The sequence below is a fragment of the Drosophila santomea genome, chromosome 2L (genome assembly GCF_016746245.2).
Source record: "Drosophila santomea strain STO CAGO 1482 chromosome 2L, Prin_Dsan_1.1, whole genome shotgun sequence".
Lineage (NCBI taxonomy): Eukaryota > Metazoa > Arthropoda > Insecta > Diptera > Drosophilidae > Drosophila > Drosophila santomea.
In genome coordinates this window covers 4072240-4097671 of record NC_053016.2, presented here as the reverse complement: position 1 = coordinate 4097671, position 25432 = coordinate 4072240, and the positions used below count along the sequence as shown (strand labels likewise).

The 25432-nt window shown below is 39.4% G+C and overlaps 1 protein-coding gene and 1 long non-coding RNA gene across 3 annotated transcripts in view; one reads left to right on the top strand and one right to left on the bottom strand.

Annotated features, from left to right (window-relative positions):
- Positions 1 to 25432, bottom strand: part of LOC120444046 (Down syndrome cell adhesion molecule-like protein Dscam2) — an 86571-nt gene that overhangs the window by 40206 nt on the left and 20933 nt on the right. Inside the window, exon 3 of the mRNA XM_039623588.2 lies at positions 715 to 913. Within this exon, the coding sequence (XP_039479522.1) occupies positions 715 to 913 (199 nt within the window). The remainder of the gene's footprint in view (positions 1 to 714; positions 914 to 25432) is intronic.
- LOC120444121 lies at positions 3887 to 18494 on the top strand. 2 transcript variants are annotated; one of them, XR_005615633.2, is made up of 3 exons: positions 3887 to 4008; positions 4111 to 4504; positions 18059 to 18494. It is a non-coding gene; the product is annotated as an uncharacterized LOC120444121 (long non-coding RNA). The 2 variants fall into 2 exon arrangements; XR_005615629.2 differs by lacking the exon at positions 18059 to 18494 and having other exon boundaries at positions 4111 to 4628.

The window sequence follows — 25432 nt, the reverse complement described above, 5'->3', positions numbered from 1 at the left end:
GTGGGACACAAAAATAGTCGAGGAACCAAGGTTTTACTTCCAACTAAACGATAGTTATGAAAGCACAGCACCATTCGTATTTTCATAAATGATTTGAAAGAATTGCTCTATGCGAAGATAGTCTGACTGTCATGTAACGTACTATATGCGTTAGTCATAACACTTTAACGACGGTTTTCATATTAATTAACCATCATATTCCATTCCAGCCGCCCGGCATTTGTTTAAACTGCCAAGAACTTGATTTTAATTAAGTTGCCAGCCCAGTCAGTCACATGCATAAATCGCATTATCCAGGTCGGTTGGGCGAAGAGAGGAGTGTGAAACATTTAATTAACTTAACAAATGGCTGCCAACTGCTGCTGCCGGGATAAACTGTACTTGCTGTGCTGGTCGGCAAAGGGATAAACGTTAATGCCACAGAAGGACAGAGACTGCGGGATTTTCCTCCACGATTCACTTTATGACCCCACACATACTCCCATTAAGGTCATCAGCTTTATGGCCAGCATTTAACATCCCTCAAAGCCAGACTTTTCCGCAATTATCTTGCTTGTTGCCAGGTCGCTTTTTCATATCCGTTACCAACTAGGGTTGATGAAACATCGATAGTAGGCACCATCGATAATATGTATACCATTTTACATTGTTTTTAAATTTGTACTTCACAGGTAAATATAAACTATGCTTATGATATTCTTGCAGATCACTCACCTATAGCCGGAACTCAACTGCACTTCTCCGATGGCCACGTTATCGAATTGGGCGGGATTCGCTGTCCAGCGGGTCCAGAAAAAGGAGAAGTCATTCGCCTCATACTTGTCGTTAAATCGGCACTTGAGGGTTAAGTCGGCGTTCTCACGTGTGTCAATAGATTCGTCGGCCAGAATCGTGGAGCTCAGAGCTACTAGTGCTGAAAAGATAAATAAAAGCAAATAATTTACTCGTCTTGTCACAAATCAACGGCATTTCTCTTCTCAAGATAGCAATTTTTAATTTTTAACCACACCACAAAACCACCTTATCAAATTTTCATAAGACCTAAATCGAAAAGATTCATAACTTTTCACTCCAATCCTATAGCCCGCTCAGAAAATAAAACCGACGACATAAGAACTTTCTCAGGTTCCATGAAAATTTTATCAGCTGTTGCTTTTTCTTAACCAAAAGCAGAAAAATCGGTTTAAAATAAAAGAGACCGTAAGGCAAACAAAGCACAAGGAATTTTGTTTAATTCTTAATAATGCATTTTACCTCAACAACTCAGCTCTAAACTTGTCAAGAAAAAAAATGGAACAAAATGAAAGGGAGTGCTTCGAATAAAGAAAAATGAAAACAATTTCCAGTAACTTTTTCACATGCTTGGGCGACAAAGTTTCAGATACATTGCCTACCTTTAAGCGCACCTTGAACACATGCGTATCCCAAGGATTCAAGGATTCGCTCTGCTGCTCACTTTTTCTCCTTTTTTTTTGTCGACCCCTAGCGCATTGCTCTTACTTTGGCGCGTAAATTTCGAGTGGAATTTATAGCCGCTTTATATTTGGCATCAAATATGCATGAGGCGGCGTTTAAGCCACTCCAGAAAAAAAACGCAAAAAAGTGTTTGAGAGGCAATAAATTTTTGTATTTGAGCTGCAGATCCAGACTGTATTTCAGACTGTGCCAAAGTTAAAGATTGTTTCGGTCTGTTTCGCGGGATTTGCATTAGGGACAATAGTCGTTAAAGTCCCAAAGTTATGCAGCCCATGAAAATCGCATTAAAATTAATTTGGCACTTCGCTGAAGGCCCCTAAATATCCTTATCTAATCCGATGGATAATAGCATCACACGTCAAGGTGGCAACTCTGGCCGCGCGGGCAAAGGAGCCTTCACTTCTCATTTTGCGCCCGAGTTTTCTATCTTTTTGGGCCGGGAATTTATGTCAAAAGTTTCGTTTCTTGTTATTTTCCCAAGACCTGGGCGCTGTGCCCATTTCATTCATTTATTCTGGCCGTCTCTGTCTGCCATTAAAGTTACTTTTGTGGAGCTTTTGGCCTGGTTGTCAACGCATTTCTTTGCTCATTTCACTTGACTGCTTAGCGGGACGAATGACGAGGGAAAGCGCGGGGAAAACCGGGAAAATCAGGGGTAAGAAACAGAGAGAGGGAGAGAGAGCACGCGCTGTCCATTTTCACAGGATGCGTTTCTAATTAAAAACTTTAGACAGAGAAAGAGAAAGAGACGAAGAAGTTCAGCTCGCTGCACTTAGGCAAATTGCCAGATGTTGTCCTGTTCCACTGAATTATGCTTCTGAATATGTTGGGTCAACTATTAAAAGATTTGAAATGTGCATTTCCCTGTGAACATATAACAATTTGTGGGGCTTTCGTTAAAAGTCCTTTTACTTTGCTATTGGTTTGCTAACTTAGCTTGGGTATTTCCGAAATCGTCGTTTAAATGAAATAAATAATGAAATAAATTAATGAAATAAATAAATGAGCAACGAGCAAATCTCAACGCGTCCTTACAGGTTTTGATTGTCTGACATTAAGAATTCACGAAATGTTAAGTGCAATTAGTGAGGCGAATGCAAAAATGGTTAAAAGGCAATGGCCAACCAACCAGCCACTTGCAACTAATTAAATTATCGTTTAGAGAAGGCGCACGAAGGAAAAGCTGAAAGAAAAATTTCTTGTAATTGCTCGAAATTAAAAATAATATGCAAAAGGAGCGACGATTGCAAAGGCAGCTCACTAAAAGTCTAAAAAAAATTCATTTCCGCTCAGGAGAGAGTCAGGTCAAAAGCTAACAAATTTATCGCAACTAAAAGCTAATGGAATCAAACGAAAAAAGCTAAGTTATTATTTATGCAATTAAAAACAAAGTTGCTCGTTAAATAGCGTATTTTAGATACGTATTTTAGTGTGGCATATGTACTTTAAAGTATATATATAACAAATTAAGAACCGTTTAAGTTTAATTCCCCTTGTTTACTTATCAGTATATCGTTTTATTCAAAGTCTAGATCACACATCATTTAGTTAATTCGTATTTTCCAAGATTTTCAGCAGAGTGGAAATATTCATTTCAGTTCAAACGCAGCAATCGAATTTCGCCCGAATGGCAAGAGCTGGAAAATTTTCTGGAACATTTGGTCAACGGCCTCAGCAATGGGCATTGTTGTCTCTTTGGGCCAAGAATTCTCAGGCCAACACCTTTTGCTACAGTGCAGCTTCTGTTGCAGCAGCTACAATACGCAATTATGACGTGGGAATTATATTAAAATGGAAACAATGACGAAGGCAAAGGGGCCAAAGCGGCAGATGAGGTGGGAAAACCCAAGCTGTGAGCCCTTTTGCGGCTGCCTTTGGGGAAACTCGAGAACTAAGAGAACGTAGAATATAGGAACGAACAGCGTACACTGACAAAAATAAAGCGGAAGCTACAAAAAATTTCTATTTGTTGCAGCTTTTTACATAACGTATTGATCACATACCAATTTCCGCATATCTATACACCGTGTGAGGTCCGAGTTAATTTTATTTTCAGTGTAGAACCCGAGTATGAGACCAATTGTACGGCACTGAATTTTGCCCTTGTTAATTGCATGTTCTGCATATCACTTATAAATGCACCCACACAATCTCAGCCCGTCAACTTCGCACTTACACAGACACCTTGCCACACATGTCAGTACACATGCACAAGAAAGAGACGGCGTCGTGGAAAACGATGGGTATATGTGTGGAGCTACGAAGACTTGGGGAAAAGTTTGCCATAATTGGATTTTCGGAGTTAATTACCAGCATTGAATTTGGCCATAAAATGTAAGAAATACCTAGGCTATCTCTGTCTCTGTCTTTTACTCCTCTTTCTATCTCATTCACACACTGATTACAAAGTAAGTTGGCATAGATTTTAGAGTTCAATTGGAAGTAAATGTTTTGTATTATAGTTACAGTACGTTATAGTCGGAAATTGGATACGCAATGGTTTTCTATTTTACTTGTTGTTTCACAACAAAAGTAAGTCGAACTATAAATGCTTAATTACCTTAAAGTGTAAAAATCACAGATAAAGTAAATATGTATTACTATTTTCTGATTATTTTTTCTATTTTCTTTAAGGTTGGGAATGCCCTCATTGCAGCTACAGGGATAAATATACAGAGAGAGTGAGAGGTCTGCAAAGTTATGCATAATGTGGACACAGCACAGCGAGGAGATGCCAAAGGACGAAGGACCAAAACCAGAAGCAGGACCAACAGAAGCTTAGGAATTATGTCTTATTATTTTGCCTGCAGCCTGTGGACGAGGCGAAGAACAATGGCAAATCACACAGCCAGGACCAAAAGCAGGACTCTAAAGCCGGCAATCGGGTTGTTGTCCTGGCACTGCACCAAAGTCGCAATCTCAACGCCTCCATTCTGTCTCTCTGCCTGACTTGTCTTTAATGTCTTTATGCTTCGGCCAAATGTTGGCTGCTCTATAGAATCGCCACACAGAGAAAAACATTAGAGCAGTACGTACAAGTTAAAAAGATAATCTTCTTAACTTCTAAACTTATTTCGCATTAAGATACTTTTAAGTGTAGTCTATGAAATAATATAGAATTCAAAGATTTTATAATAATTTAAGCACACACAAGAGTCAAACTAGTTTCCCGTTTTTGGCTATCTGCACAAAATACTTGGCCTTTTCTTCACTCCTTGCCAACTCTAAGACGCTTTTGGCCAAAAGCAGAGTCGATAAAAACTGCAAGTGCTCCTGCTCCTGGCCCATAAAATGCAACATAATTTTCTTATGACTCACACAGATAGACAAAAAAAAAACCAAGAAAAAATCGCTGCGAGCAAAAAATCAAACCAAACGATTCCAAAGAGGTAAGAGTGGGTTAGGTGTTAAGGGGTTAAGAGAAGGGGTCTGAATCCGCTACTGTTACAATGAATGTTATCTGTTTTAAACGGCGCTCCCGTTTATTCTGGCTACCAAAAAGCAAGAGCAAAGGCAAAGCCCAAATAAAAGCAAAAGCCCAGAGTCTGAGACAGCAAAAGTCAACGAAACGGAAGAAGATTGCAATTTAAAGGCGGCGCAAAACGAACGTGGGGCCAGCGGTGGGTTAAGGTGCGGCAAACTGGTTTTCTGTGTGTCTGCAGAGCAGGAATACAGAGAAATATTGATGGCCAAGTTGCAAGCTCCTTGAGCCAAGAATAAAAATAATACGAAACGAAGAAGCCTCAGTTGCGCGAAATCAGAAATCTTGTGGAGAGGTGTGGGGAGAAACGTGACAACATTTATGTGGCACACTTAACCCATTCAAAGGCCTGTAGAAGAACGAAATAATGAGTAAAAAACCGTGCTGAAATCATGTCAAAGAATTAAATACCATGTTAAACGATTAATGAAATCGAAATCTTAATCCAACTAAACACCATGCTAGCAGCATGGTATTCATTTAATCGACTTATTAAGCAATGGGTATTTTAAATTGCCGTCTTTGAAGCATGAGTTCTTCAGCACCGCGTGTTTTTTACTTACATTATTGAGTTTATAAGAAAAAATTATACTTTGCAATAAATATTAAAAACTTCCACCTACATGTAATCAATAGAAGTGTTTCTCAGATATTTATTGCTTTTTAATTAGCTGATTTTCGTTCAAGGAAAACCTCTAGTGAGTCAGATAGAAACACATTTTAAATTTATTTCCTTTACATAAGTAACACCGCAAAAAACATACATGAATAAATTAGGCCAGCCATGGGTTAAAAGCAAGAGAAAATCGCATGTTGCAGCTGTTCCACTGCGAATATCGAATGGTGGCAAACGGGATGTGGGGCGACAGGGGTTAAGACATGGGCAGATGGGGACACCTACGTACATATATCTACCTACCGTTATTTCATTACAACTTTTGCATGACAATGCGGAAAAGTGGGAGAACATAAGAAGCTGCAAACGAGAAATTCTCTTTTCTTTCTCCGGTGAAAAAAACAGGCACAAGATTCGCAACCAAAGTCGAGGAGATATACAAGTTGTATCTCACAGAGGGAAAAATATCTACATGTGTGTGTATATGAAAAGGCAACTTTTTTTTTTTGCAACAGCAGCGGCATTTATGCGTTTTTATGCAGCGGGCACCAAATTGCTTTGGCCAAAGTGGAAAAACCAGTTCGAGTTGCAACTTTGGCTGCACGATACTCACATGAAACCCCTTAACCCCCGGTCTGAACCCACTGGTGTGAATGTGTGTGGTTAACATGGCTTAAGAAACTTTTGTGCCCCCCAAAAAAAAAAAAGGAAATATAAGCAACAACAGATAAGTTGCAACTTTCGAAAGTTCCACAAGAGCTGAAATGTTTTCGTAGCTCTTTATTCTTGCTGCCTCTTTTTTCTTGTTTACAAGGGACCTCCTCTTCGTTTTTTTTTTTGCCCTCCTCCTCCTTTTTTTTTGGCATACATTTCGGCAAGAAAAAGTCGAATGAAAATGCAATTTTCAAAAGCAAAACAAACACTTGTTGATATGCTGCCAAAGAGAGAAAGGGGCCGCAGCCGAACTGGTGTTGAAATATTAATAAATAAGCCTGGCAACTTTGGCAATTTTCGCCAGCTAGCTCTAGGATTGCCACCCCCTCTTGACAAACCGCAAAACCAACGAGCCAAAGGCAGCTGAAATTTTTCTTCCTGCCACAAAAAGTTGCACATGCATGGAACGCACCCAGCCCCCGTCACCCCTTCTCTTAACCCTCTGTCGACCAAATCAAAAGCGGGCCAAGTGCGCCAAACTTTTGCACTCGAAAAAGCCCAGAAGAGAAGCCAAAGAAGGCGGAAAGGAAATAAACCAAAAAAAAAAATGCAAAGGGATACAGGAAAAGTACACCAAGAATTTTCTTTTTCGCTGTTGACTTTTGGGTCAGAGTTTTCCCCCCAATTTTTCCACCCCGCCCTGCGTATCACTTTATCAACACTGGGGAAAATTCAATTTCACTTGCCCATATGCAGGCGATGGCAGTGCCCCAGGGGGCGTGGCACTTATCATATTCGCGCAAACTTTTGGCATTGCAAAGTTCAACACTTTAGCAGGTGGAGTTTATTAAAAATGCATTCGAAAATGAAGCGAAAAACTGGGTGGAAAAATGGAAACGGTGAAAGAGAATACAGGCAAAGAAAACAGTTGGAAACTCGGAGGCTGAGAAATATACTTCGTTAGTTAAGGACTTTGTCCATTGTTATATTAATATATTAGTTAATGATCCTCTTATAAATCTGTAAGCCAAATTAAACAAACAGTTGCCACCTTTTTAGTAATATCCCCCTTATTTCTTCCACTGCACTTCATAAATTGCCTCCAGCTTTGGTGACCACTTTATCACTTGGCACTCCCCAGATAGACCCACACAAAATGCAGAAAAAAAAATAGAAGTAAAGAAAAGAACAGCAGCAGCTGGCGAAGAAATAGAACAAGTCGAAGTAGTTTCGCTTGAACTGGAACTACTGAAAAATACCCCAAGGCAATCTGCAAGATACTTTTGTATCTTTTGTGCTGCCACTGCACTGGGATTGCGGTTGTCCGCTGGTAATGACCAGAGCACGTTTTGTTTTCCGGGACGGCGGCGGAGGGCTGAAATATCTCTGGCAATATTTGAACATTTACGCTTCATCGATTGCAGTCCGCACAAATACGGCAGAAAGTATCTGCTAGATAGATACGAAGGTAGTAGCAAAGTTTGCTGGCCAAACAAATAAACCACCAGAGTGCGGCCAGCAGAAACTTTTGTTTACCCAAGTGCAGGCGTACATGGCTGGGTGCATAGAGCTCCTCATTCCTCGTGCAGTCAAAGCCGAGAAAAGCGATAAAAAGTCAGGTAAGGAATGGCCGGAAAACCCATTGCTTGACCAACTCCAAGTTGTTGACAATCTTCTCGACTGAGTGTGGGTGAGGAAGTCGTCTCCAAGGGTGAAACGATTTTCTCATTACCGGGGAATCAAAGCTTCAGCCACGTGGACACTTTTCTCACAGCTAATTAAAATACTTCATCCCCTTTTTTTTTTCTTCTGATTGAATCCGTTGCACTTGGAAAAGCAATTTGCCATTTTATTTACATCTTATTTTCAATTTAATGGCACTAAAGTGAAAAGTGTTCTCATTTAATGAATTCAAAAATATGCCTGACATACTTAATTCAAGACATTTATTTTTGGGGACAGAACGCATTCATGTAATCGCTTGATTAATGATAAACAAATAAATTAGGCATCGTTCTCTGTGTATAATATTTTCTTTGTATTTAATATTCCTTTATGGAAGCCACACACACGCTCTTTGATTCAGTTAAAAATCAGCAATGCATGTCATAAATATTCTAAATGTTTTGCTTCTGCATAAACGCAAAAAAATCAACAACAGCTGAGCAAAAGGAAAACCTGTATCTCCTTACATGCAAAAGATGTTCCCTTTTTTTCACAAAGGAAGCATCATTCTAAGCACACAGGAAACAGGAAAGAAAAAGAAGGAAGGGCAAAAAAAAGTACTTGGAGGAAAAATCACTGGCAATTTGCATAAGATACAATTGAGTGAGTGTCGTTTCTTTATATTTTCCTTCTCCATTTTTTGTCCTTTCCTGCCGCTTCTTTTTTTCCCTGTTTTCCCCCATTTTCCCCGTTTTCCCGTTCGCCCTGCAATATCTTGAAGCTCGTGTAATGAATTATCATATTTCATGTGGAAACGAGTGAGGAGCAACAACAACAATGTTTGTATTCAAATTTGTGCCGCCAAAGTGAAGTTGAGACACAAAAGGGGAGTCGACTCCAAAGAAATGCCGCAAAGTATGCCATAAAAATATATCCACGCAACCAAGAGCAGAAAACCGAGCTCAACCGAAGACCATAACTCACGAAAAACATACAGATACGGCAAAACTTATAGAAACATTCAAAACCTAATGAATATCCGTATATCACGACATATGTTTTACTAAAATCCGTTATTTTATATTAAAATTCTTTGTTGTACACATGAATTAATTCCATACAGCTGATGTTGAAGTCATAATAATGAAAACTATCACTTCCAACATTTTATCCCATGCTGTTGTCTTAAATAGAAAACCAGATTGAGTTGCCGTAGGAATCTTCAACATTCCTTGTTGATTTGGGTCGGGACAAGGACTTAGCAGCTTTGGCTTTAGCCAAAAGGAGGAGTAGTTCTGCACCCCCTACAACAGCTGTTCCCTCTTCCTTTTTTATCCTTTTTTTTGTCTCCACTGGCATTCAGAGATCCTGTGAGACGACACTGGGAATATGTCAGCAAAGCCTCGCTCATCCTCTGCATTGTTCCCAGCAGTAGTCGCACTCGCGTATAAAGCATGTCCTTTCATGGCATTTCATTCATTTGTCCTGCGGTTCTCAACTGCAGCTTAGTTGCAAATTCACAGCGCTGTTTCTCTATCTGTATCGCAATTTTTGTTGCCCCAACTTTCCGTGTTTTTGCGTGGTGCAAATTTAATTTTCAGCCATGCCGGCACGCCCACACACACACACACACACCGCCGCCCCCTTGAGCTCACCCTTTACTTTATGTTTTGTTCGCCCGCATTTATTTTTATAGACATTTTTTTTTTGCGCTAGAGTTTGGTTACTGACCACTCGACAAGCTTTTCCACGCTTGTTACTCATGGAACTTGGTTTTGGCCACGGCCGCCATTCACCTCGTGTTTTTGATTCCGAATGCTGACAAAAGAATTGTGGAGCAGCAGCTGCGCCTGGAAAAGCAGGAAAAATCGGGGGGAAAAGCGAGGGTGGAGTCAACGGCTGGGGAAAACCGCAGCAGTTCATTTGGCCATCGCCTTTCGGTTTGCCAAATTGCATAACTTCAGTTTTGGAGCAGGAATTTTGGGTCAGAAAGTTGCTAGAGTACTATATCCATAAAAAAATAGTTTAAATATAAAAGTAGTTTTGTACAAAAATCTATATTAATTTTTTTTTGGGCCTTTAAAGAGTCTGAGAAAGAGAAGCTAATAAATTAGATCTTATACTTAATTTCCAAACAATCACAAGAAAAAATTGCCAAAGAATGTAAAACAAAAACGGAAGAAAAGGGAAACTTTTGGCAAAGCTACTAGAGCAGATTTCTTGAAGCAAAGACTCCTTTTTCGCCAAGATTTTCTCCACTTCTCAGCTTTGCATGTACGCCGCGCGTTGGCAATCTTGGCAAGTTGATTATTTTTTAAAGCATATTTCAAAAAATCTCCTCAGTTTTTCCTGTTCCCTGCCTTTTCTGGCATTTCCCTTCCAGTTGCTTTGCGTTTTGCGAGTCTCGGCGCTAAGTTGGCGCTAAATTAAAAACTTTTGCATTACATATATTGCACGAGAGGATCAGAGTCGTAGTCGCAGAAATGCAGTTGGGCGAAAGCTCGAGGGAAACGCACGAGAAAACCGAGGGAAAACAATCTCCCTTCTCTGGTGCATTTTTCACTCAACAAAAAGTTTGGCTCGCTGTTTTTGCCGCTTGTTTTGCTCAACTTTTGCTGCTACTACTGCTGCCACTGCTACTACTGCTTGTAAAACCAATTCCGAGGAAAATGAAAGTAATTTTTCCCATTTAGCATTAAAATATACATATAATAAAAGTCAGAGGGAGTCGAGAATGCTGGCGAAAAGCGCAAGATAAAAGGGAAAAGGCAGCAGCAGAAGGAAACTTCAACAGTTGCTGACAGCAACAAAATGTTTGCCATTTAAAATTGCAATGCAATAATACTAAAAATCATCATAAAAACGCTGCAAACTATGCAGAACAAATAGTAACAAGGGAGAAAAATTGGCGAAATGATGGAATAGTGCACTACAAAGCATGCCACCATGGCGTATACACAATTTACAACGCTTTTCCACCGGAAAACTACCCCGAAAACATTGCGTAATTAATAGGTGGAACATCATCGAGGGTTCGAAAGTAACCAAGTGCATCGTAAAGGAATTGGGCGAAACTTGGCTCCAAACTGTTGCTTAGGAAAGTTTTTAGCATACTTTGAAAGCTGCTCTCGAAAAATATGGTGCAAACTTGAAAATATACTTAGGAAAGTGAAAAAACTTTATTTTTTGACGCACTAGTTTGAGGAGTATGTGTATCTCTAAATTGAAGTTGTAGTATAATCATGGTTTTTTAATGTTTGATTCTGTTTTCCCATTCCACCTTAAACTTTCCAATCCATCCAAAATAGTGTTAAGTATCCCCATTCTGCAGGGCATTTGTCAAGCCGCTGTTATCAAGGAAAAGCACTCGGAAAACATTTACGAGCCGCGCCCAAATCGCATCTATGGGCTCGAAATGGTTCAATAAAGCAGCTTTATGGCGTGACATCTTTTCACGCAAATGCTGGCTGGGCTATCTCCATTTCCCCAGCCATTAGGAGTCGCTTACCTTTTCGATTTTCCCCTGCTGACCACTTGGGCGGTCGGCTATTAATATTATCTCTATGGCGCGCCAAACCAAACCAAGCCAAACCAAAAGTGCCACAATAAATTAAAAACAAAATGCCCAGCCGAGAAATTAGAACTGTTCGGATACGAAATCGAAAGCCCCCCTCAAAAACGAACTGGAAAAACAAAAACCGAATCCCTATATACGGGCCAAAATCCCCAATTTCTGTGGAAGTCCCGCTGTTGCGACACTCAATAAACCAGCGATAGACATGAAAGTAGAGAGAGATAGCAATGGGTTCATAGAGAGAGATAGCTATGTGTAGTGGGAGCGAGATGGGTAGAGAAAAGTGGAGCAAATGCATGACAACATTTTCAGTTGTTGGTGTCGCTCTTTTTTGGCAGCTCTTGTGCAGCAGCTCTTTCCACCGACGACACAAAAGTGAAAAAACCAAAAACAAAAAAAAACTTACCGGCGACAATAAATTTTCCAACCGTTTTTCCTGTCGTGTTCCTCTTGTTGTTGTGCGTCAAGTGACCCACATTATTTTTGGGTTCTTCGTGAATTTTTTGTTTTGTTTTTTTTTCGTACTTTTTATACCAGTATTTGTATGTCCATGCAGTGGGCAGGGATTTGACAAGGGTTAAAGCACAATGACAACAACCGCAGCAACAACAAGTTTAGAAAAATATCACGACAAAAATTGTAACAAAAATCAACCAGCATTGCATTCGCCGTCCTGTTTTTGAACTTATTCCTTTTATTACAACTTGGCCCGGGGTCAAGCTCAATTTGTTGGCCAGATATTTCTTGAATCTGGTCGGGGATAAAAACTTTATCATTCGTTTGGTTAGAGCTTTCGATGATTGTGTGGGGACCTTTATCAACTCTTCGAGATTTCATTCGAAGTGATTTTAAAAAGGAGAACATAAAATATGTTGCAGCAACACTTCACATTCGAATTTTTAATTTAAATGATCAATGATTTCTGTGACACCATAGGCTTAATATACATATTTTGCGTAAAACCCCTTTACGTTCCTTGGAGTTAAGTCCCATTTACACTCACTTTAATTGCTGTGGTCCGGAATTGAATTTGGTTTTCATTTGGCCAAGACCAAATCTGTATTTAAGCCCCATTTACACTGCACTCGCATACATGAGCTTTCGGCTTTGCGTTTTCCACACTCACAATCACAATCCAAACGGAGGCTTAAAGTCACAGGATTTTTTGCATTTTAATAGCCATTTGCGGCTCTTAAAAGCCCAAAAGCAAATGGGAAAATGGCAATTGTCGGGCGGGGCTTTGTTCTTTTTGCTCCTGTTTTGCTCCTTTCCTGTTGCACTTACTCATGCTCCTGTTCTGTATTTTTTGCTTTTTTGCAAGTCTTGGTCCCCTTCTGCACCTGTTTAAATACCCAAGTTAGTTGCGCAGCTAATTAAGTCAAGTTTATGCAAGGAAAGGGTCCCCAGCTTCCCCCTCTTGACCATCGGTGTTCGCACATTCTCACCTGGTCAAAGTGCCCATGCCATTTTTTTTTTTTTTTGTAGTCCTTCATCCACTGGTGGCGGCATCTAATGGTTTTGTTGCTCCCTTTTCTCTTTAGCTGGATGCAAAAACAGAGTCCCTTCCATTTATCTCCCCATTATGTCCCCACAAATGTCTAATGAGACTGAGGCAACCAGACCACATTGACAATGATGGATTTGCTCTGGTTAATCAATACGAAATAAAGCGAATAAAAAAGGAGGAGGGATTGCACCCCTAATGGAGCAAAACACAATCCGTAGTCCCAATGAAACAATTTCTGCTCGGTTTTCACAGGGGGGAAAATTTGTATTTTTTAGTGCGCACATTTTACGGCTTTGGTCAAAGTAAGTGCCAAAATATTTTCCATACTTTTACACGTATATTTTGTTTAACCATTTTTTGCCTTTATGCTTTGTTTTATGAGAAAATATGGTGCAAGTTTTTTAATTGCTTGGACCCTGCAGAACAAAAAGTGTGCAATTGTTCAATGCTCCGTTTTAAGTTTCACTTTAGGTGCAGATGTTTTTTACCCAGCAAAAGATTTGCGGTCTCAATGTTGATATTCGAATTCTCACAGACTTCAAGCCTCGAACTTGGTTAAAAGTGATTTAAATAAAATATTTATAGAGTCGAGTTGACAGAACGAAGAAGCTTAATCAGCTGACACGACAAAGAATTATGTGTGAGTTTTGGGCATCGAGAGGCTTGGGAAAAGTTTGGGCATGTATAAATCTAAATAAAATGAAGACGATAAACGCAGACATTTAAATTTGCATATTGCTCCACACTAATTGAAATTCATTTACATTTAAGCCAGCAATTATGTGGATTTTCCCAAGCAAAACAATTTGTAAATGATGCACAAGATAAAAATTCAAAGCAAAGACACAAAAAATCTTGGAAAATTTGCATAAATTAAAACAAAGCTGCTGCAGATGAATGACAACTTAATCTTTCCTTCTGAGGCAGAAATTATGAAACTTTAATCTGTTTTCTTGACCAGCACAGAGTGATCTGAAATGCTAAATTCTGAATTGTAAAAGTCCTGCTGCAAATTAGACAAATATCTTAAACGCACTTTGAGAAAATTGTTTGCGGTTGTGTAAGACGGCAAAACATAACGCATTTATATATATTAAAGATGTAATCCCATAATCGATTCAATTTATATACGTGTGTGCGTTTAAATAAATTGCATAAGAGACGGCAGACTCTCCATCTAAATACCCATTGTAATGCAATCAAAAACTTTGTTAAGCGCATTATGAGCAACCAGACAAGTGGAGAAGTGATGGAAAAGCGATGGAAAAGTGGCGGAAAAGGGGGTGGCAACCGACTGACCATGGATATCTGCTCATTGTGCATGAAGTTTACACGATTTTTGCTTTACATCTCATTCACCTGGGATTGCCACACATGTTTGGCCCCCTCGTCCAACGGCAATTTTCTTTACGGCCAGCTGAGCAGGTGAAAAACCGAAAGTGAACCCGCACGTAATTTGCTCAACAAACTATAATTACCATCTTATCTTCAATGGTCAAATGTTTGGCCACTTTCTCAACTTATTTGTACTGCCTAATTGGGACATTAGTCTAGACATGAAGATATACTTCTGACACTACAAAATTGCTATCAAAATAATTGTACATTTAGGTTGAAATCTTATGAAGCCTTGTTGTGAAATATATGTGTATATCAGTAACGATGATTGCATAATTTGATTTAAGTCGAACATATTGAGTTGCCCTACATACAAATATTTGAAATATTTAAAGCAATGAAAAAACCATTTGATTGTATTAACACTCAAATGCCCATTTAACCGAACGATTAGCTTTCGTTTGACCGCGAACAATTTACACGAAAATACCAGTTTATATGACAAATGCTTCAAAAGTGTCATTCCTGCATAATTTAATTTGTGAAATATTTCAACAATTACAGCGCAAAACGTCGAGTGTGTAATTGTGCATGCAAAATTTGTGCGCCCAAAAGTCAATTTAGTGTAAAATTTGAAGCGCATTTCGCGTTTTTTCGGTCGCCCTCAGAACGGCCTTAAAAATAGGGTTGAAACATGTGTTCCAAGATAAAACAAAAACCATTGCGAAATTTATGCACATGACACACAAGGTTGTGTAATTCATCCAACCGAATTGCTCTTCGCAAAACCCGCAAAGAAAACAAGAAGCTGTGTCTAAATCAACAATCAAAATTTCCGAATAAACGTACTTCAAGTACCCAAGAATGCGAGCGGAAATTTTAAATAAACAAAAGTCCCGTGCTCTCCGATAAGTAAAATTAATATAAACATCGCGTTCAAGTCGAAGTAGCAAATTTTTGCTGAGCAACTAGAAAAAAAGTCTACGTCAAAGTGAAGCGTAATTAAAAAGAACCAAATATAAGAAATAAAAAAAGAGGAAAATAAGTACGAGAACCGGGAAACGTGAGGAGCATTTTAGTGGAGGGAAAATGTTGCAGCAAATTGAAGGCAGCACGCAGCGAAATGATAAACAACAGGGGAAAAGTGCAAGCTGCAAACTCCAAACTACGGACTCGACTCCCGAAAAAGTTGAGACAAAGAGCAAGCCACGTGCCAAAATGTATTGCATACTTTGTGGCGCAGACAACAGCATGTTGCCACGCCTCCACGCCCATCACTCATGCACTGGCACAGCACTTGCACTCAGAAAAAATAAGGGGGATTTAACATTGGAAGTACACAAATAAAATCAAAAGCGAAAGCGTAATCTGAAGAATTACTTTTATAAACCAGATGCGCTTTAAAAAAAACATTAATTATTAAATATGGGTATTATTTTTAAGTGCCTTTCTGCGCGAATTTAAATCTCCAGTGTTTTTACGGCACTATCGATTGGAATACGTACAAAGGCGCTTTATGTTTTTCTTGTATAGTTTAGTAAAAATAAAAATATTTGAATATTTTTTCGTGTCCTCTGATATTTTTCAGTAACCTTTCGGGTTACACCAGGGTTGTCATCATCAACAAAGTAATCATGGATCGTCGTCTGGCGTTAAAAGTTTGCCCAGCTGTCGGCTTTTTTTCTCCTGCCGAAGCATCCTGTGTTTTTTATTCCTACTTTCTTGTGCTTTCTTTTTTCCTGCACTGCTGCTGTGCAAAATTTTATTATTAAAATGCAAAATTGAAAATGGCAGCAACGTGCTACAGAAGTCTAGAGTGAGTTGTGGGCCCCATATAAGTGATGCGTGACAGTAGAAGGCGGGGAAATGGCGGGGAAAAGTGGGGAAGGCAGTGGAAAAAGGATACTGAGGCAGCAGAACGAGGCACTTCAAGCTGCTTTGATATTAAGAAGGAAAGGAGCACACTAAGCGTCCTTCCTTTGTTGATTCAATTTAAGTTTCACTCAAAGCTATAAACAAAATTGATTTTCCTAAGCCCGCTTACACATATAACCTCAGTCTGAATATTCCTCTTTGGTCCAATAAAACGAAATCAAAGCTTACCTGCAAAGAGAAGATAGTAAAAAGAGTGTAAGTAAATTGTATCAGATAAAAAGCAAAATCATTCTGCTAAGTCACTGGAATTTGCATTTAATTAAAAGATTAGACACTAATAGATAGGTAACCCAAAAAAAACCAAAAAAAAAAAATAGCGTATAAAAAGGAACACAAAATCGTTGGTTGTCACCTCAAATGGCGAGTGTAAAATTTCATCTAATTACACACAATTTTCCCAAGTGCTCGGAGCGAGATAGCACGAGGGTGCGCGAAAGAGATGGCCATCTAGCAGGTATGTGTGTGATTTTGTATAGCTGACATTGAACAGGAAGCTCGGATTTCAAACCCAGATGCAGGCAAAAACAGCAGAACAAAAAAATATGTAATGGGACACTACATGGAAAATGAACAAGTGCGGATTAGGGCCAGGAAAACGAGACCAGGGCTAATAATAACATTTACATGTGACAGACGAACAGGCAACAGGGTAGAAATGCAGCAGAGAAATATGAATATGCATCATAATGCAGTGGGAACTCAGGAAAGAAACTCGCAAACGGCAACACGACACTTGGAAAAAAAGAGGCTCTTTAAAAAAACACTCCGCTTCAAAGTGTGTTTTAAATTCAAAAGAAAAATGATTCTTTAATTATATTAATAAAAAAGTTACTAATATAAAAAGTAAATATAAATTGAACTGAATAACTAACTATTTTGTTTACATTTTTACTGTGCATAAAAAACAATAGAAATCTGCCAGCAAAGAATGTTCGATGGCGAAACCCCAGGGAAAACTCAACGAAAAGAATAGGAAACCGTCTGAAGAAGATAGATGCACATATTCTCTTGGCCTGCGGTGTCTCCTCAGAGATGACAAAAGTTGATAAACTGGAACAAAGAAATCAACAGAAGAAGGGAATCCACAGAGAAAACTGCTAACTGCAGCAGCAAGTGCAAATTGCAAACTGCAACTTCTGATGGGCCCGATAAGGATGACGATCCCATCTGACCCGCAATAAATATTTATATGCAGCCCTAGACCACAAATCATTTCAGATTTACACCCGTTCCCCTCGCCCGCCAATTAAAAAACAATTTCCGGCAGATACAGAAACGAAGAGCAACAACACAACACAATCGAGAAAAGAGGAGCCCAAATCAAATTAAAATCAAAATTAAATTTCGAAAAAGGGCAGCACACGTTTTTCGAGGAGCACGGGAGCTGACGGAAAGTTGGAATGGAAATGTTTGATGGCCTAGGTAAATGTTTGAGAGCCTGAAACGAAATGAGGAATCCCAAACAAAGGCGGCAATAAAGAACAACAAGAACTACCAAAAGGGGCAGATGTTTTCTTTTTCGAGTTTTGGCCCAGCTGAGAAAAGCAGGGGAAAGGAAATGGACATTTTTCAAACAGGTTTTTCGAACACTTTTAATTAATTCTGGTAATTTGGGTGTAGTTTGTAAAAGTTATAATACACAAACTGCACAAAATGAATAGCCGAGTGTTAATCGCAACTTTATTACGGAAGCAATCTATCTATGAATAAATTTATAAGTATCTATTTAAGCATTAAAATTGCAAACTTTAAGCTACTCTGTACTTTCTTTTTTGAAGTCTTTTGTTTTTGTGGTTATTTATCTCTTTTCAGATACCGATACTTGGAAGGCAGGAGGTAAATATTTGGCAACCAGCTAAGATATAAAAAAAAGCGCAAAAAGTGATGCTGACAATAAAGACGATTATAAGGAGTTCCTGGAAGGCGTATCCTACCAAACTGCCTCGTTCCATGAAAAAGCCCTTCTTCACCCCCTTCTTAACCACTTTAAAATGAAGCGAAAAATTCCACAGGCAGATGTTTTGCCACAGCAGCAAGAAAAAAAAAACTTAATTACACTTTAGATTGGCACTTTAAAGCCGAGATTGAAGGCCGAAACGGAGACAGGGAAGTGATGCACATACAAAAACGGAGACTTGCGGAAGGAAGGGGCGCCACACTTTAAGTATCTTTTAGGGAAGCAGCTGCTGCTGCAGTTGCCTTTTTATGTAAAAGATATAACAACCACAAAAAAAAAAAAGAAAAAATAAAAAGAAAACAGGTAAGAAAGCTGCAGCGGAATATGCAACTGCCTCAGATGTTGATGTTGCTGCTGGGCTGCATGCTGTATGCTGCATCATCAACGAATCTTAATAAACGCCGGCGACAACAACGGCAGCAGCAACAACAATAACAATTTATGTTTGTCTCCTTCGCTGGCATTTTTTAACAATTTGTTGTTCGGCTTTTTTCTTGGCTTGAACGTTTTTTAGGTCAACGAAATGCCAACAGATGAGGAAGAAGCAGCAGCAGCAGAAGCAGCAGCTGCAGAAGAAGAAGATGATGATGCGAGCAAACATACATACAAACAAACATGTGGTATCTACCTACATACGTACACATACAAAAAGAGAGTTGGGCCAGAAGAAGAAGCAGAAACTGAAGAAGGGGCAGCTGGAAACAGGTAGGTGAACGAGGAAGAGCCAACAAGAGTCAAGTCATGGACCATATTTGTAGTGCACGGCAAAAAAAAAGGCGATACAATTGCACAACTTAGTTTTAATTTAGAATGTACTTATATTTGTTGATTCAAGTTGTAAAAGAGTTATGAAAAATATAGCGCATATTTTGAAAAAAAAGGTCAACCCATTTGAATTCTAATTTCTCCAAGTGTAGTTGTATCTGCTGTGGAACCCATTGTTGTTGTTCCCCCTTTTTGTCTGCTGCTCGTCTATAAATCTCTTGCAGAATAGAACTGAAAGCCAAGAGGCAAAGAAGCCCCAAAGAAGCAAAGAAGAAGAAAGGAGGAGAATGATAGGCAAGCGATAAAGTCATTTGCATAGTTCAACAACAACAACAGCAACAACAACAACACTAGTGGTATATAGAAGTTGGAGAAGAAGAAGCCGCATGTCTCCACACCTACAACAAATAGAAAATGGGGGGCAAGGCAAAAAAAAAAGACTAAAAGAAGGCCCAAACGGCGCGATAACCTTTCCAAAATCAAATTAGAAGTTGAAAAAATGAAGAGGAAGCGGGCAGCACACAAAAGGCCAACAACAATCAAATTTAATCAAAAACTGGGATAGTTGAAACTGGAGAAAATACAAATAATGAGGCAGCAATACAAACACAACAGCTTAAAAGATAAATATAAAGGAAATAAAGGTATATTAAAAAAGGAGATGCTATAATGAGAAAGTTAAGATGATTTCTATAAGGCATGATATATTATGTTGCTATGATATAAATTCAAGTTTCCCAAGCTGAAAATCTTCAACTAAAAGTTAAAAGCAAAGCAATTTTCCACTAGGTGTTGCCCAACTTCATGCCACTTTTAACTCAGTCAATCTTCCGAAAATTCACCCATCGATTAATCCATCATAATCATCTTCTACAAGTCAGCCCCGCGGCTCCTGCCTCCCACTCCACTTTTAATAGCCCGTTTCTAATTTGTTTCTTATGTGTGTATTCCTTCGTATTCCTCCATCAAAAGCCATCAGAGAAGACGTCCGAAAGCCGTCACAACACATGGCAACCCATTGCCTCACTCGGTGGTAATATTTCCACACTTTTTGTGTTTTTTCCCCCATTTTTTGGCTTTATCTTTTTTATGACGTTTCGTCTTACAGACTCGAAAAAAAAAATAAATTTCAACCGAAATATGCATGCGAAGTAGTCGCATGTCTGTGGTTAAATTTGAAGATGATATTTTATATTTTTATGGTACTTCAAGACAAAGGGCATTATACAATTTAAAAGTGGTTTGAAGCCATTTAAAAGATGTTCAGATGTGGCGATCAAAGTTGGTTTTTTTATTTAATTGCAAAGCAATGTAATCAGGTTTGCAAATTAATACCAATATCAAATTAGTTGATCTCTTGTTTTGATTCTTATATCATATTTTTCTATTGAATTGTGTTGAAGTTTTTATTGTCCAGCGCAGCTAAACCTTGTCCACATTAAACTCATGTTTCTGTTATAAAGACAAGCTCGTCTTTTGTATTGTTTGGGGGACGGGTTTTGAGCGATTATGAAACCGGCAGATAATAAGCCAATGTCTCAAAAATGTGATATTTTTGGCTCACATCTACACATACATAAACATACATATACATATGAATATGATATGCAAACCGAAGAGCAGGTGTAACCGAAATCATCATTAACAAAAGAAGTCGAACGAGGCAACGAAGTTGAAAAGAAAAAAAAGCCAAAAGGCGCTTAAAGTTAATTAGTCATTTTATGGGCTCTGCGAGATATTTTTGGTCATCGACTGGCTCTAATGGGAATTTTATAGAATTATGTAAATGCAGGCAATTCCGATTCTGACCTGCTGCTGATAGGCATTTGATGGGTCACAGAGACCAAGACAAGGGGCAAAATAAGTTGGCTCCAAGAATTCCCAGTGCGAGGCTAATGCTAATTGCGCCTTAAAGTCCCCAAAAAGAAATGGAAATATAAATTTATAATTTATGGGAGAATTTATTTTGAAGCAGCGACTTGTTCGGGGAATTAGCTACAAATTAGAAAATGATGCGGCTTGTCCTCCTCAGTCGCGTGTCCATAATTTTACCACAAAAAAAAAATATATATATAAAGAAGCCAAAGAGGATCCTTGAGTGAGAGGCAGACACTTTGTTATGGCACCCAACAAATCCTTGGGCTACCTGGGATTTTCCCCCACGATTTCCCCAGCTTTTCCTTCGCTTTCGTCCAGTTGAAAGCCCGAGGCTTCATCTTGCTGCTTATCCTTGGCTCAGCATCCTTGTCGCTCCATTTGCGTTTGGATTTCCCGCTTTCACTGCGCTCTCCTTTTGACGTTTCTCGGTTGCTCGGTAATTGCGGGTAGAAAGGGTATTTATCATCCAAAGGCATACTTATTAGGGAATGTTGAATATAGTTACACGCAATAATCAAGCTCATGAAAAGACTATATTCCTAACATCTTGTCTAATACAAATGTATTTTAATACAGCTAGTTTGGTGAAAATTAATTTAATAGTTCGTGAAAAATTGCATCTTGCACCATTTAAAAACTATGAGGTATTGCAAATTCGGTTTAAGCATGTTTTCCCTAGACTTTTCCGCTTCATTTTCGCTTTCTTCTGGCTGTGCATTCGGTCGCTCTAAATACTTCCTGGTCGGTCCTTGACAAACAATCTGCACCTGCACCTGTGATTTCGCAGCAGGTGGGTTTTCCACCATTTTCTCGCACCTATTCCGCTTTCCCCCACTGCCTTCGCTCTCATTTCGCTTTTCCTTAGATAAGGACAGAGCTGCCGCAGGCTTTCTTTAGCAATTTCCATGCGTGGCGTCCGTTTTGCACCCGTTGTGTAGTTGTGTCTGTTGCACCTCCATCTCGTGTGGCAAACCCGGCAAATCCTGCGGATCCTTTTAATAATTAAAATATCCTGGGCCAGCACCAAAATGATTTAAAGTGTCAACGCCAGAACGGCTGGGCCAAAAGGATATCTCAGGATATCTTGGTCCTTGGTCGTTGGTCCGCTTTTCCTGGTATATTTGCCCCTTTCTCTTGTCGCTTAGTTTGTTGTCATTTTTAACGCCTTTTTAATTATTTTTCACTTTGGCAAATGAAAATGGTGACAAAGAAGAGTTGGCACAGAGGCGTAAGAGGGGAAAATAGTGGAAAATGAGTAAGGCAGAAGAGTTTGCTTACAGGGCGGGCATATCCCTCGCATTTTCCCCGTGTCCAGCTGCGCTTTTGGTAGCTTTTCGCCGCTTTTCAACTGTCATCAGTTGCTGCTTTTCAGCAACAAAAGTGGCGAACTCAACTTTAGTTAATTTTGGCTAAGTGGCACACCCCTTTTCACGCCTCTCAGGCATCCCACTCAGTTTTCCACCCATTTTCCCCCCATCACCCATCTCACACCTCTTTAACCTAGTATCCTGAGGTGTTTTTTAATATTTGAATGCACTCATGTGACTCCTGCTCCTTTTCGCTTCCTCACGCAGCCGTCTCATTCGCACCTACGCACATGTGTGGCACCCTGTGCTTCCTCTTCCTGATTTTCCACCCCCTCTCCGTGGTATTCAACCTTCCATTTTCCTCTTATTATGCATGACGCGCTCGTGAAAAGCGAGAGACAAGTTTTTCTTTTCTTTCGTAGACAGACGCCCGCCACGCCCCCCTTTCCCACCTACCGCTCACCTAAACGAATTTTTCGGCTTGACACGGTTTTCCCAACACCGAGAGCATCTTAAAGAACTTGGGTTGAATTTCTGCAGCTTTTGTTGCCTAAATTAAATGTAAAAAATATACTACCTATTTTGCTTAAATATGACTCACACCCCACACATTAAGCCAAAAGTTTAAACAGAAAGTTTCTTTCTGGGATTTTCGCAATTCTGTGACTCACTGAAAGCGGAAATGTCGGCTCGTTTGGTTTTTATAATTATAAACTTTATTATTATTATGTGTGCCATCTAAAGTTGGTCTAAATAGACGGCTGACTAAGGCGTAAAATATTTTTCTCTTTTTTTCATTACTTTTCGGTAGCTTTTGTAAGTTTAAGTAGCAGTTTGTTGCGTTGACTCAATGTCACGCTGACTAAGCCAAGTACAAATATTCCGTTGGCAGATCAGAGAGAAAATATAATTTGATTTGAGTTGAGTCAAGAAATATAACCTACATATTGTTGAAAATATAATAAATTAAAGTTGAAGCAGCCAGTATGGGAAATTCGATTTTATTCCCAAATTTATTTGATGCCATCTGCGGTTATTGCATTCAGTTCTTTATTATTGCAATTCGATAAACTGAAGTCAAAATTAAATTCCTACCAACTGCAGGCCAAAATCGTATCTCAAGGTTTTACTGCTTCTTAGGTTTCTAAGGTTTTTTCCTCTTTTATACCGTTACTCGTAGAGTAAAGGTATACTAGATTCGTTGAAAAGTATGTAACAGGCAGAAGGAAGCGTTTCCGACCATATAAAGTATATATATTCTTGATCAGGATCAATAGCCGAGTCGATTTGGCCATGTCCGTCTGTCCGTCCGTCTGTCCGTCTGTCCGTCTGTCCGTCTGTCCGTCTGTCCGTCCGTATGAACGTCGAGATCTCAGGAACTACAAAAGCTAGAAAGTTGAGATTAAGCATACAGACTCCAGGGACATAGACGCAGCGCAAGTTTGTCGAATCATGCTGCCACGCCCACTCTAACGCCCACAAACCGCCCAAAACTGCCACGCCCACACTTTTGAAAAATGTTTTGATATTTTTTCATTTTTGTATTGGTGTTGTAAATTTCTATCGATTTGTCAAAAAAAATTTTGCCACGCCCACTCTAACGCCCACAAACCGCCCAAAGCTGCCACGCCCACACTTTTGAAAAATGTTTTGATATTTTTTCATTTTTGTATTAGTCTTCCAAATTTCTATCGATTTGCCAAGACTTTTGCCACGCCACTCTAACGCCACAAACGCCAAGCTGCACGCCCACTTTGAAATGTTTTGATATTTTTTTTTTGTATTGTTTCAATTTCTATCGATTTGCAAAGACTTTTGCACCCCTCTACGCCACAACGCCAAGCTGCCCCACTTTTGAAAATGTTTTATTTTTTCATTTTTGTATTAGTCGTCTAATTTCTTCGATTTGCCTTTTTCCGCCACTCTACGCCACAACTGCATTTACTAGTGGTAACGGTATCGATATCGGGATCGATATGCTTTTTTTTTTTACAGTTGTGTTTCGTGATCATTGTAATTGTGTTTGTATGTCAATCTGCTACACGACGAAGCCGAAAAGGACGGGTAGATGGGAAGTGAAAGAGATGGCGTCACACAAAATGCACTTGCCATAAGATTAAAAAGAAAAACTTTAGCAGCTTAGGAGGAAAATTCTCCGCAGCATTGTTGCATTGTTTGTGCAGTGGCAAAGATAGGAAAATATCTAGAAAGAGAGACAAGTGCCTAGATGGAGAAGAAGAGACCTAATGAGATTCGAGCACAAACAGAGAAAAAATCATGGGAAAGAAACAAGAAACCAAAATAAACCGTAAACAGATTTATATCAGCATTAGGCTTGGATTCTTCGTTTAAAGTATTTTTTTCTGGATTCAACTTTTTTTTAAGTGCGTGTGGGAAATCAACATTTTAAATGCATTTTCTTATCTTAATCCAACAATGCAGGTGGAGTGAAATCTCTTGGCAAATGCACTGCGACGAAAACAGATAAGGAAAAAGCACATCGGAAACTTGAATAAAAATATAGTACTTAGCGAATTGTTTGCCAAAGACTTATTTAATTAGCATTTAAGACAAAAAACTGAAAAACTTTTAGAACAGGTTATATTTGGTGCCAAAGTAAAGGAAGTGCATATTAAATGATTTATGGCCCAAAATGATAAAGGAGCAAGAAACAAAAATTGGAATGTAAAAGTATAATTTTTTCACTCCATTTTCGGGTGAGCAAAGGATTTTGTATGTCACATTTCGTTTTTTTTTTTCGTATGCCTGGAAAAGTGGAAAAACGAAGGCGTGGCCGGCAAATTGACAGGCGCCTGTTTTTGTTGCAGCACTACAAAAAAAAAGTGCGGCAGCAGAGGGAAAATTTTACGAGACACGCATTCCAAAAATGCAAAAATAGGGTCAAAAAAAAGTGAAAGGCCTGAAGAGTGGGCGGTGAAAGGGCCAGTGCAGCCAAGCGGGCGTGGTTCTGGTGAAAATTCGCATGAAATTGTGGTTTTGTGTGTGGTTCGGGGGCTCATCAGGGGCACCTCCAAAAAAAAAAAGAAGGAAAACCACCCACTTGGCTTCGAGAGACCATCGAATGTTGGCTGCCATTTTGAAGTGGCATCCTTTCAGCCCACTTAACACCCCACACCCCACACCCCGCACCCCGCACACCACCCACAACCCACCGACCCTTTGCGCCCAGCACCACCCACTTCCCGACTGTGTTCATGCGTCCATTGACAGCGACGATTTTTGCCATAATTATTATGATGATGCTTGGCATTTGGCAAA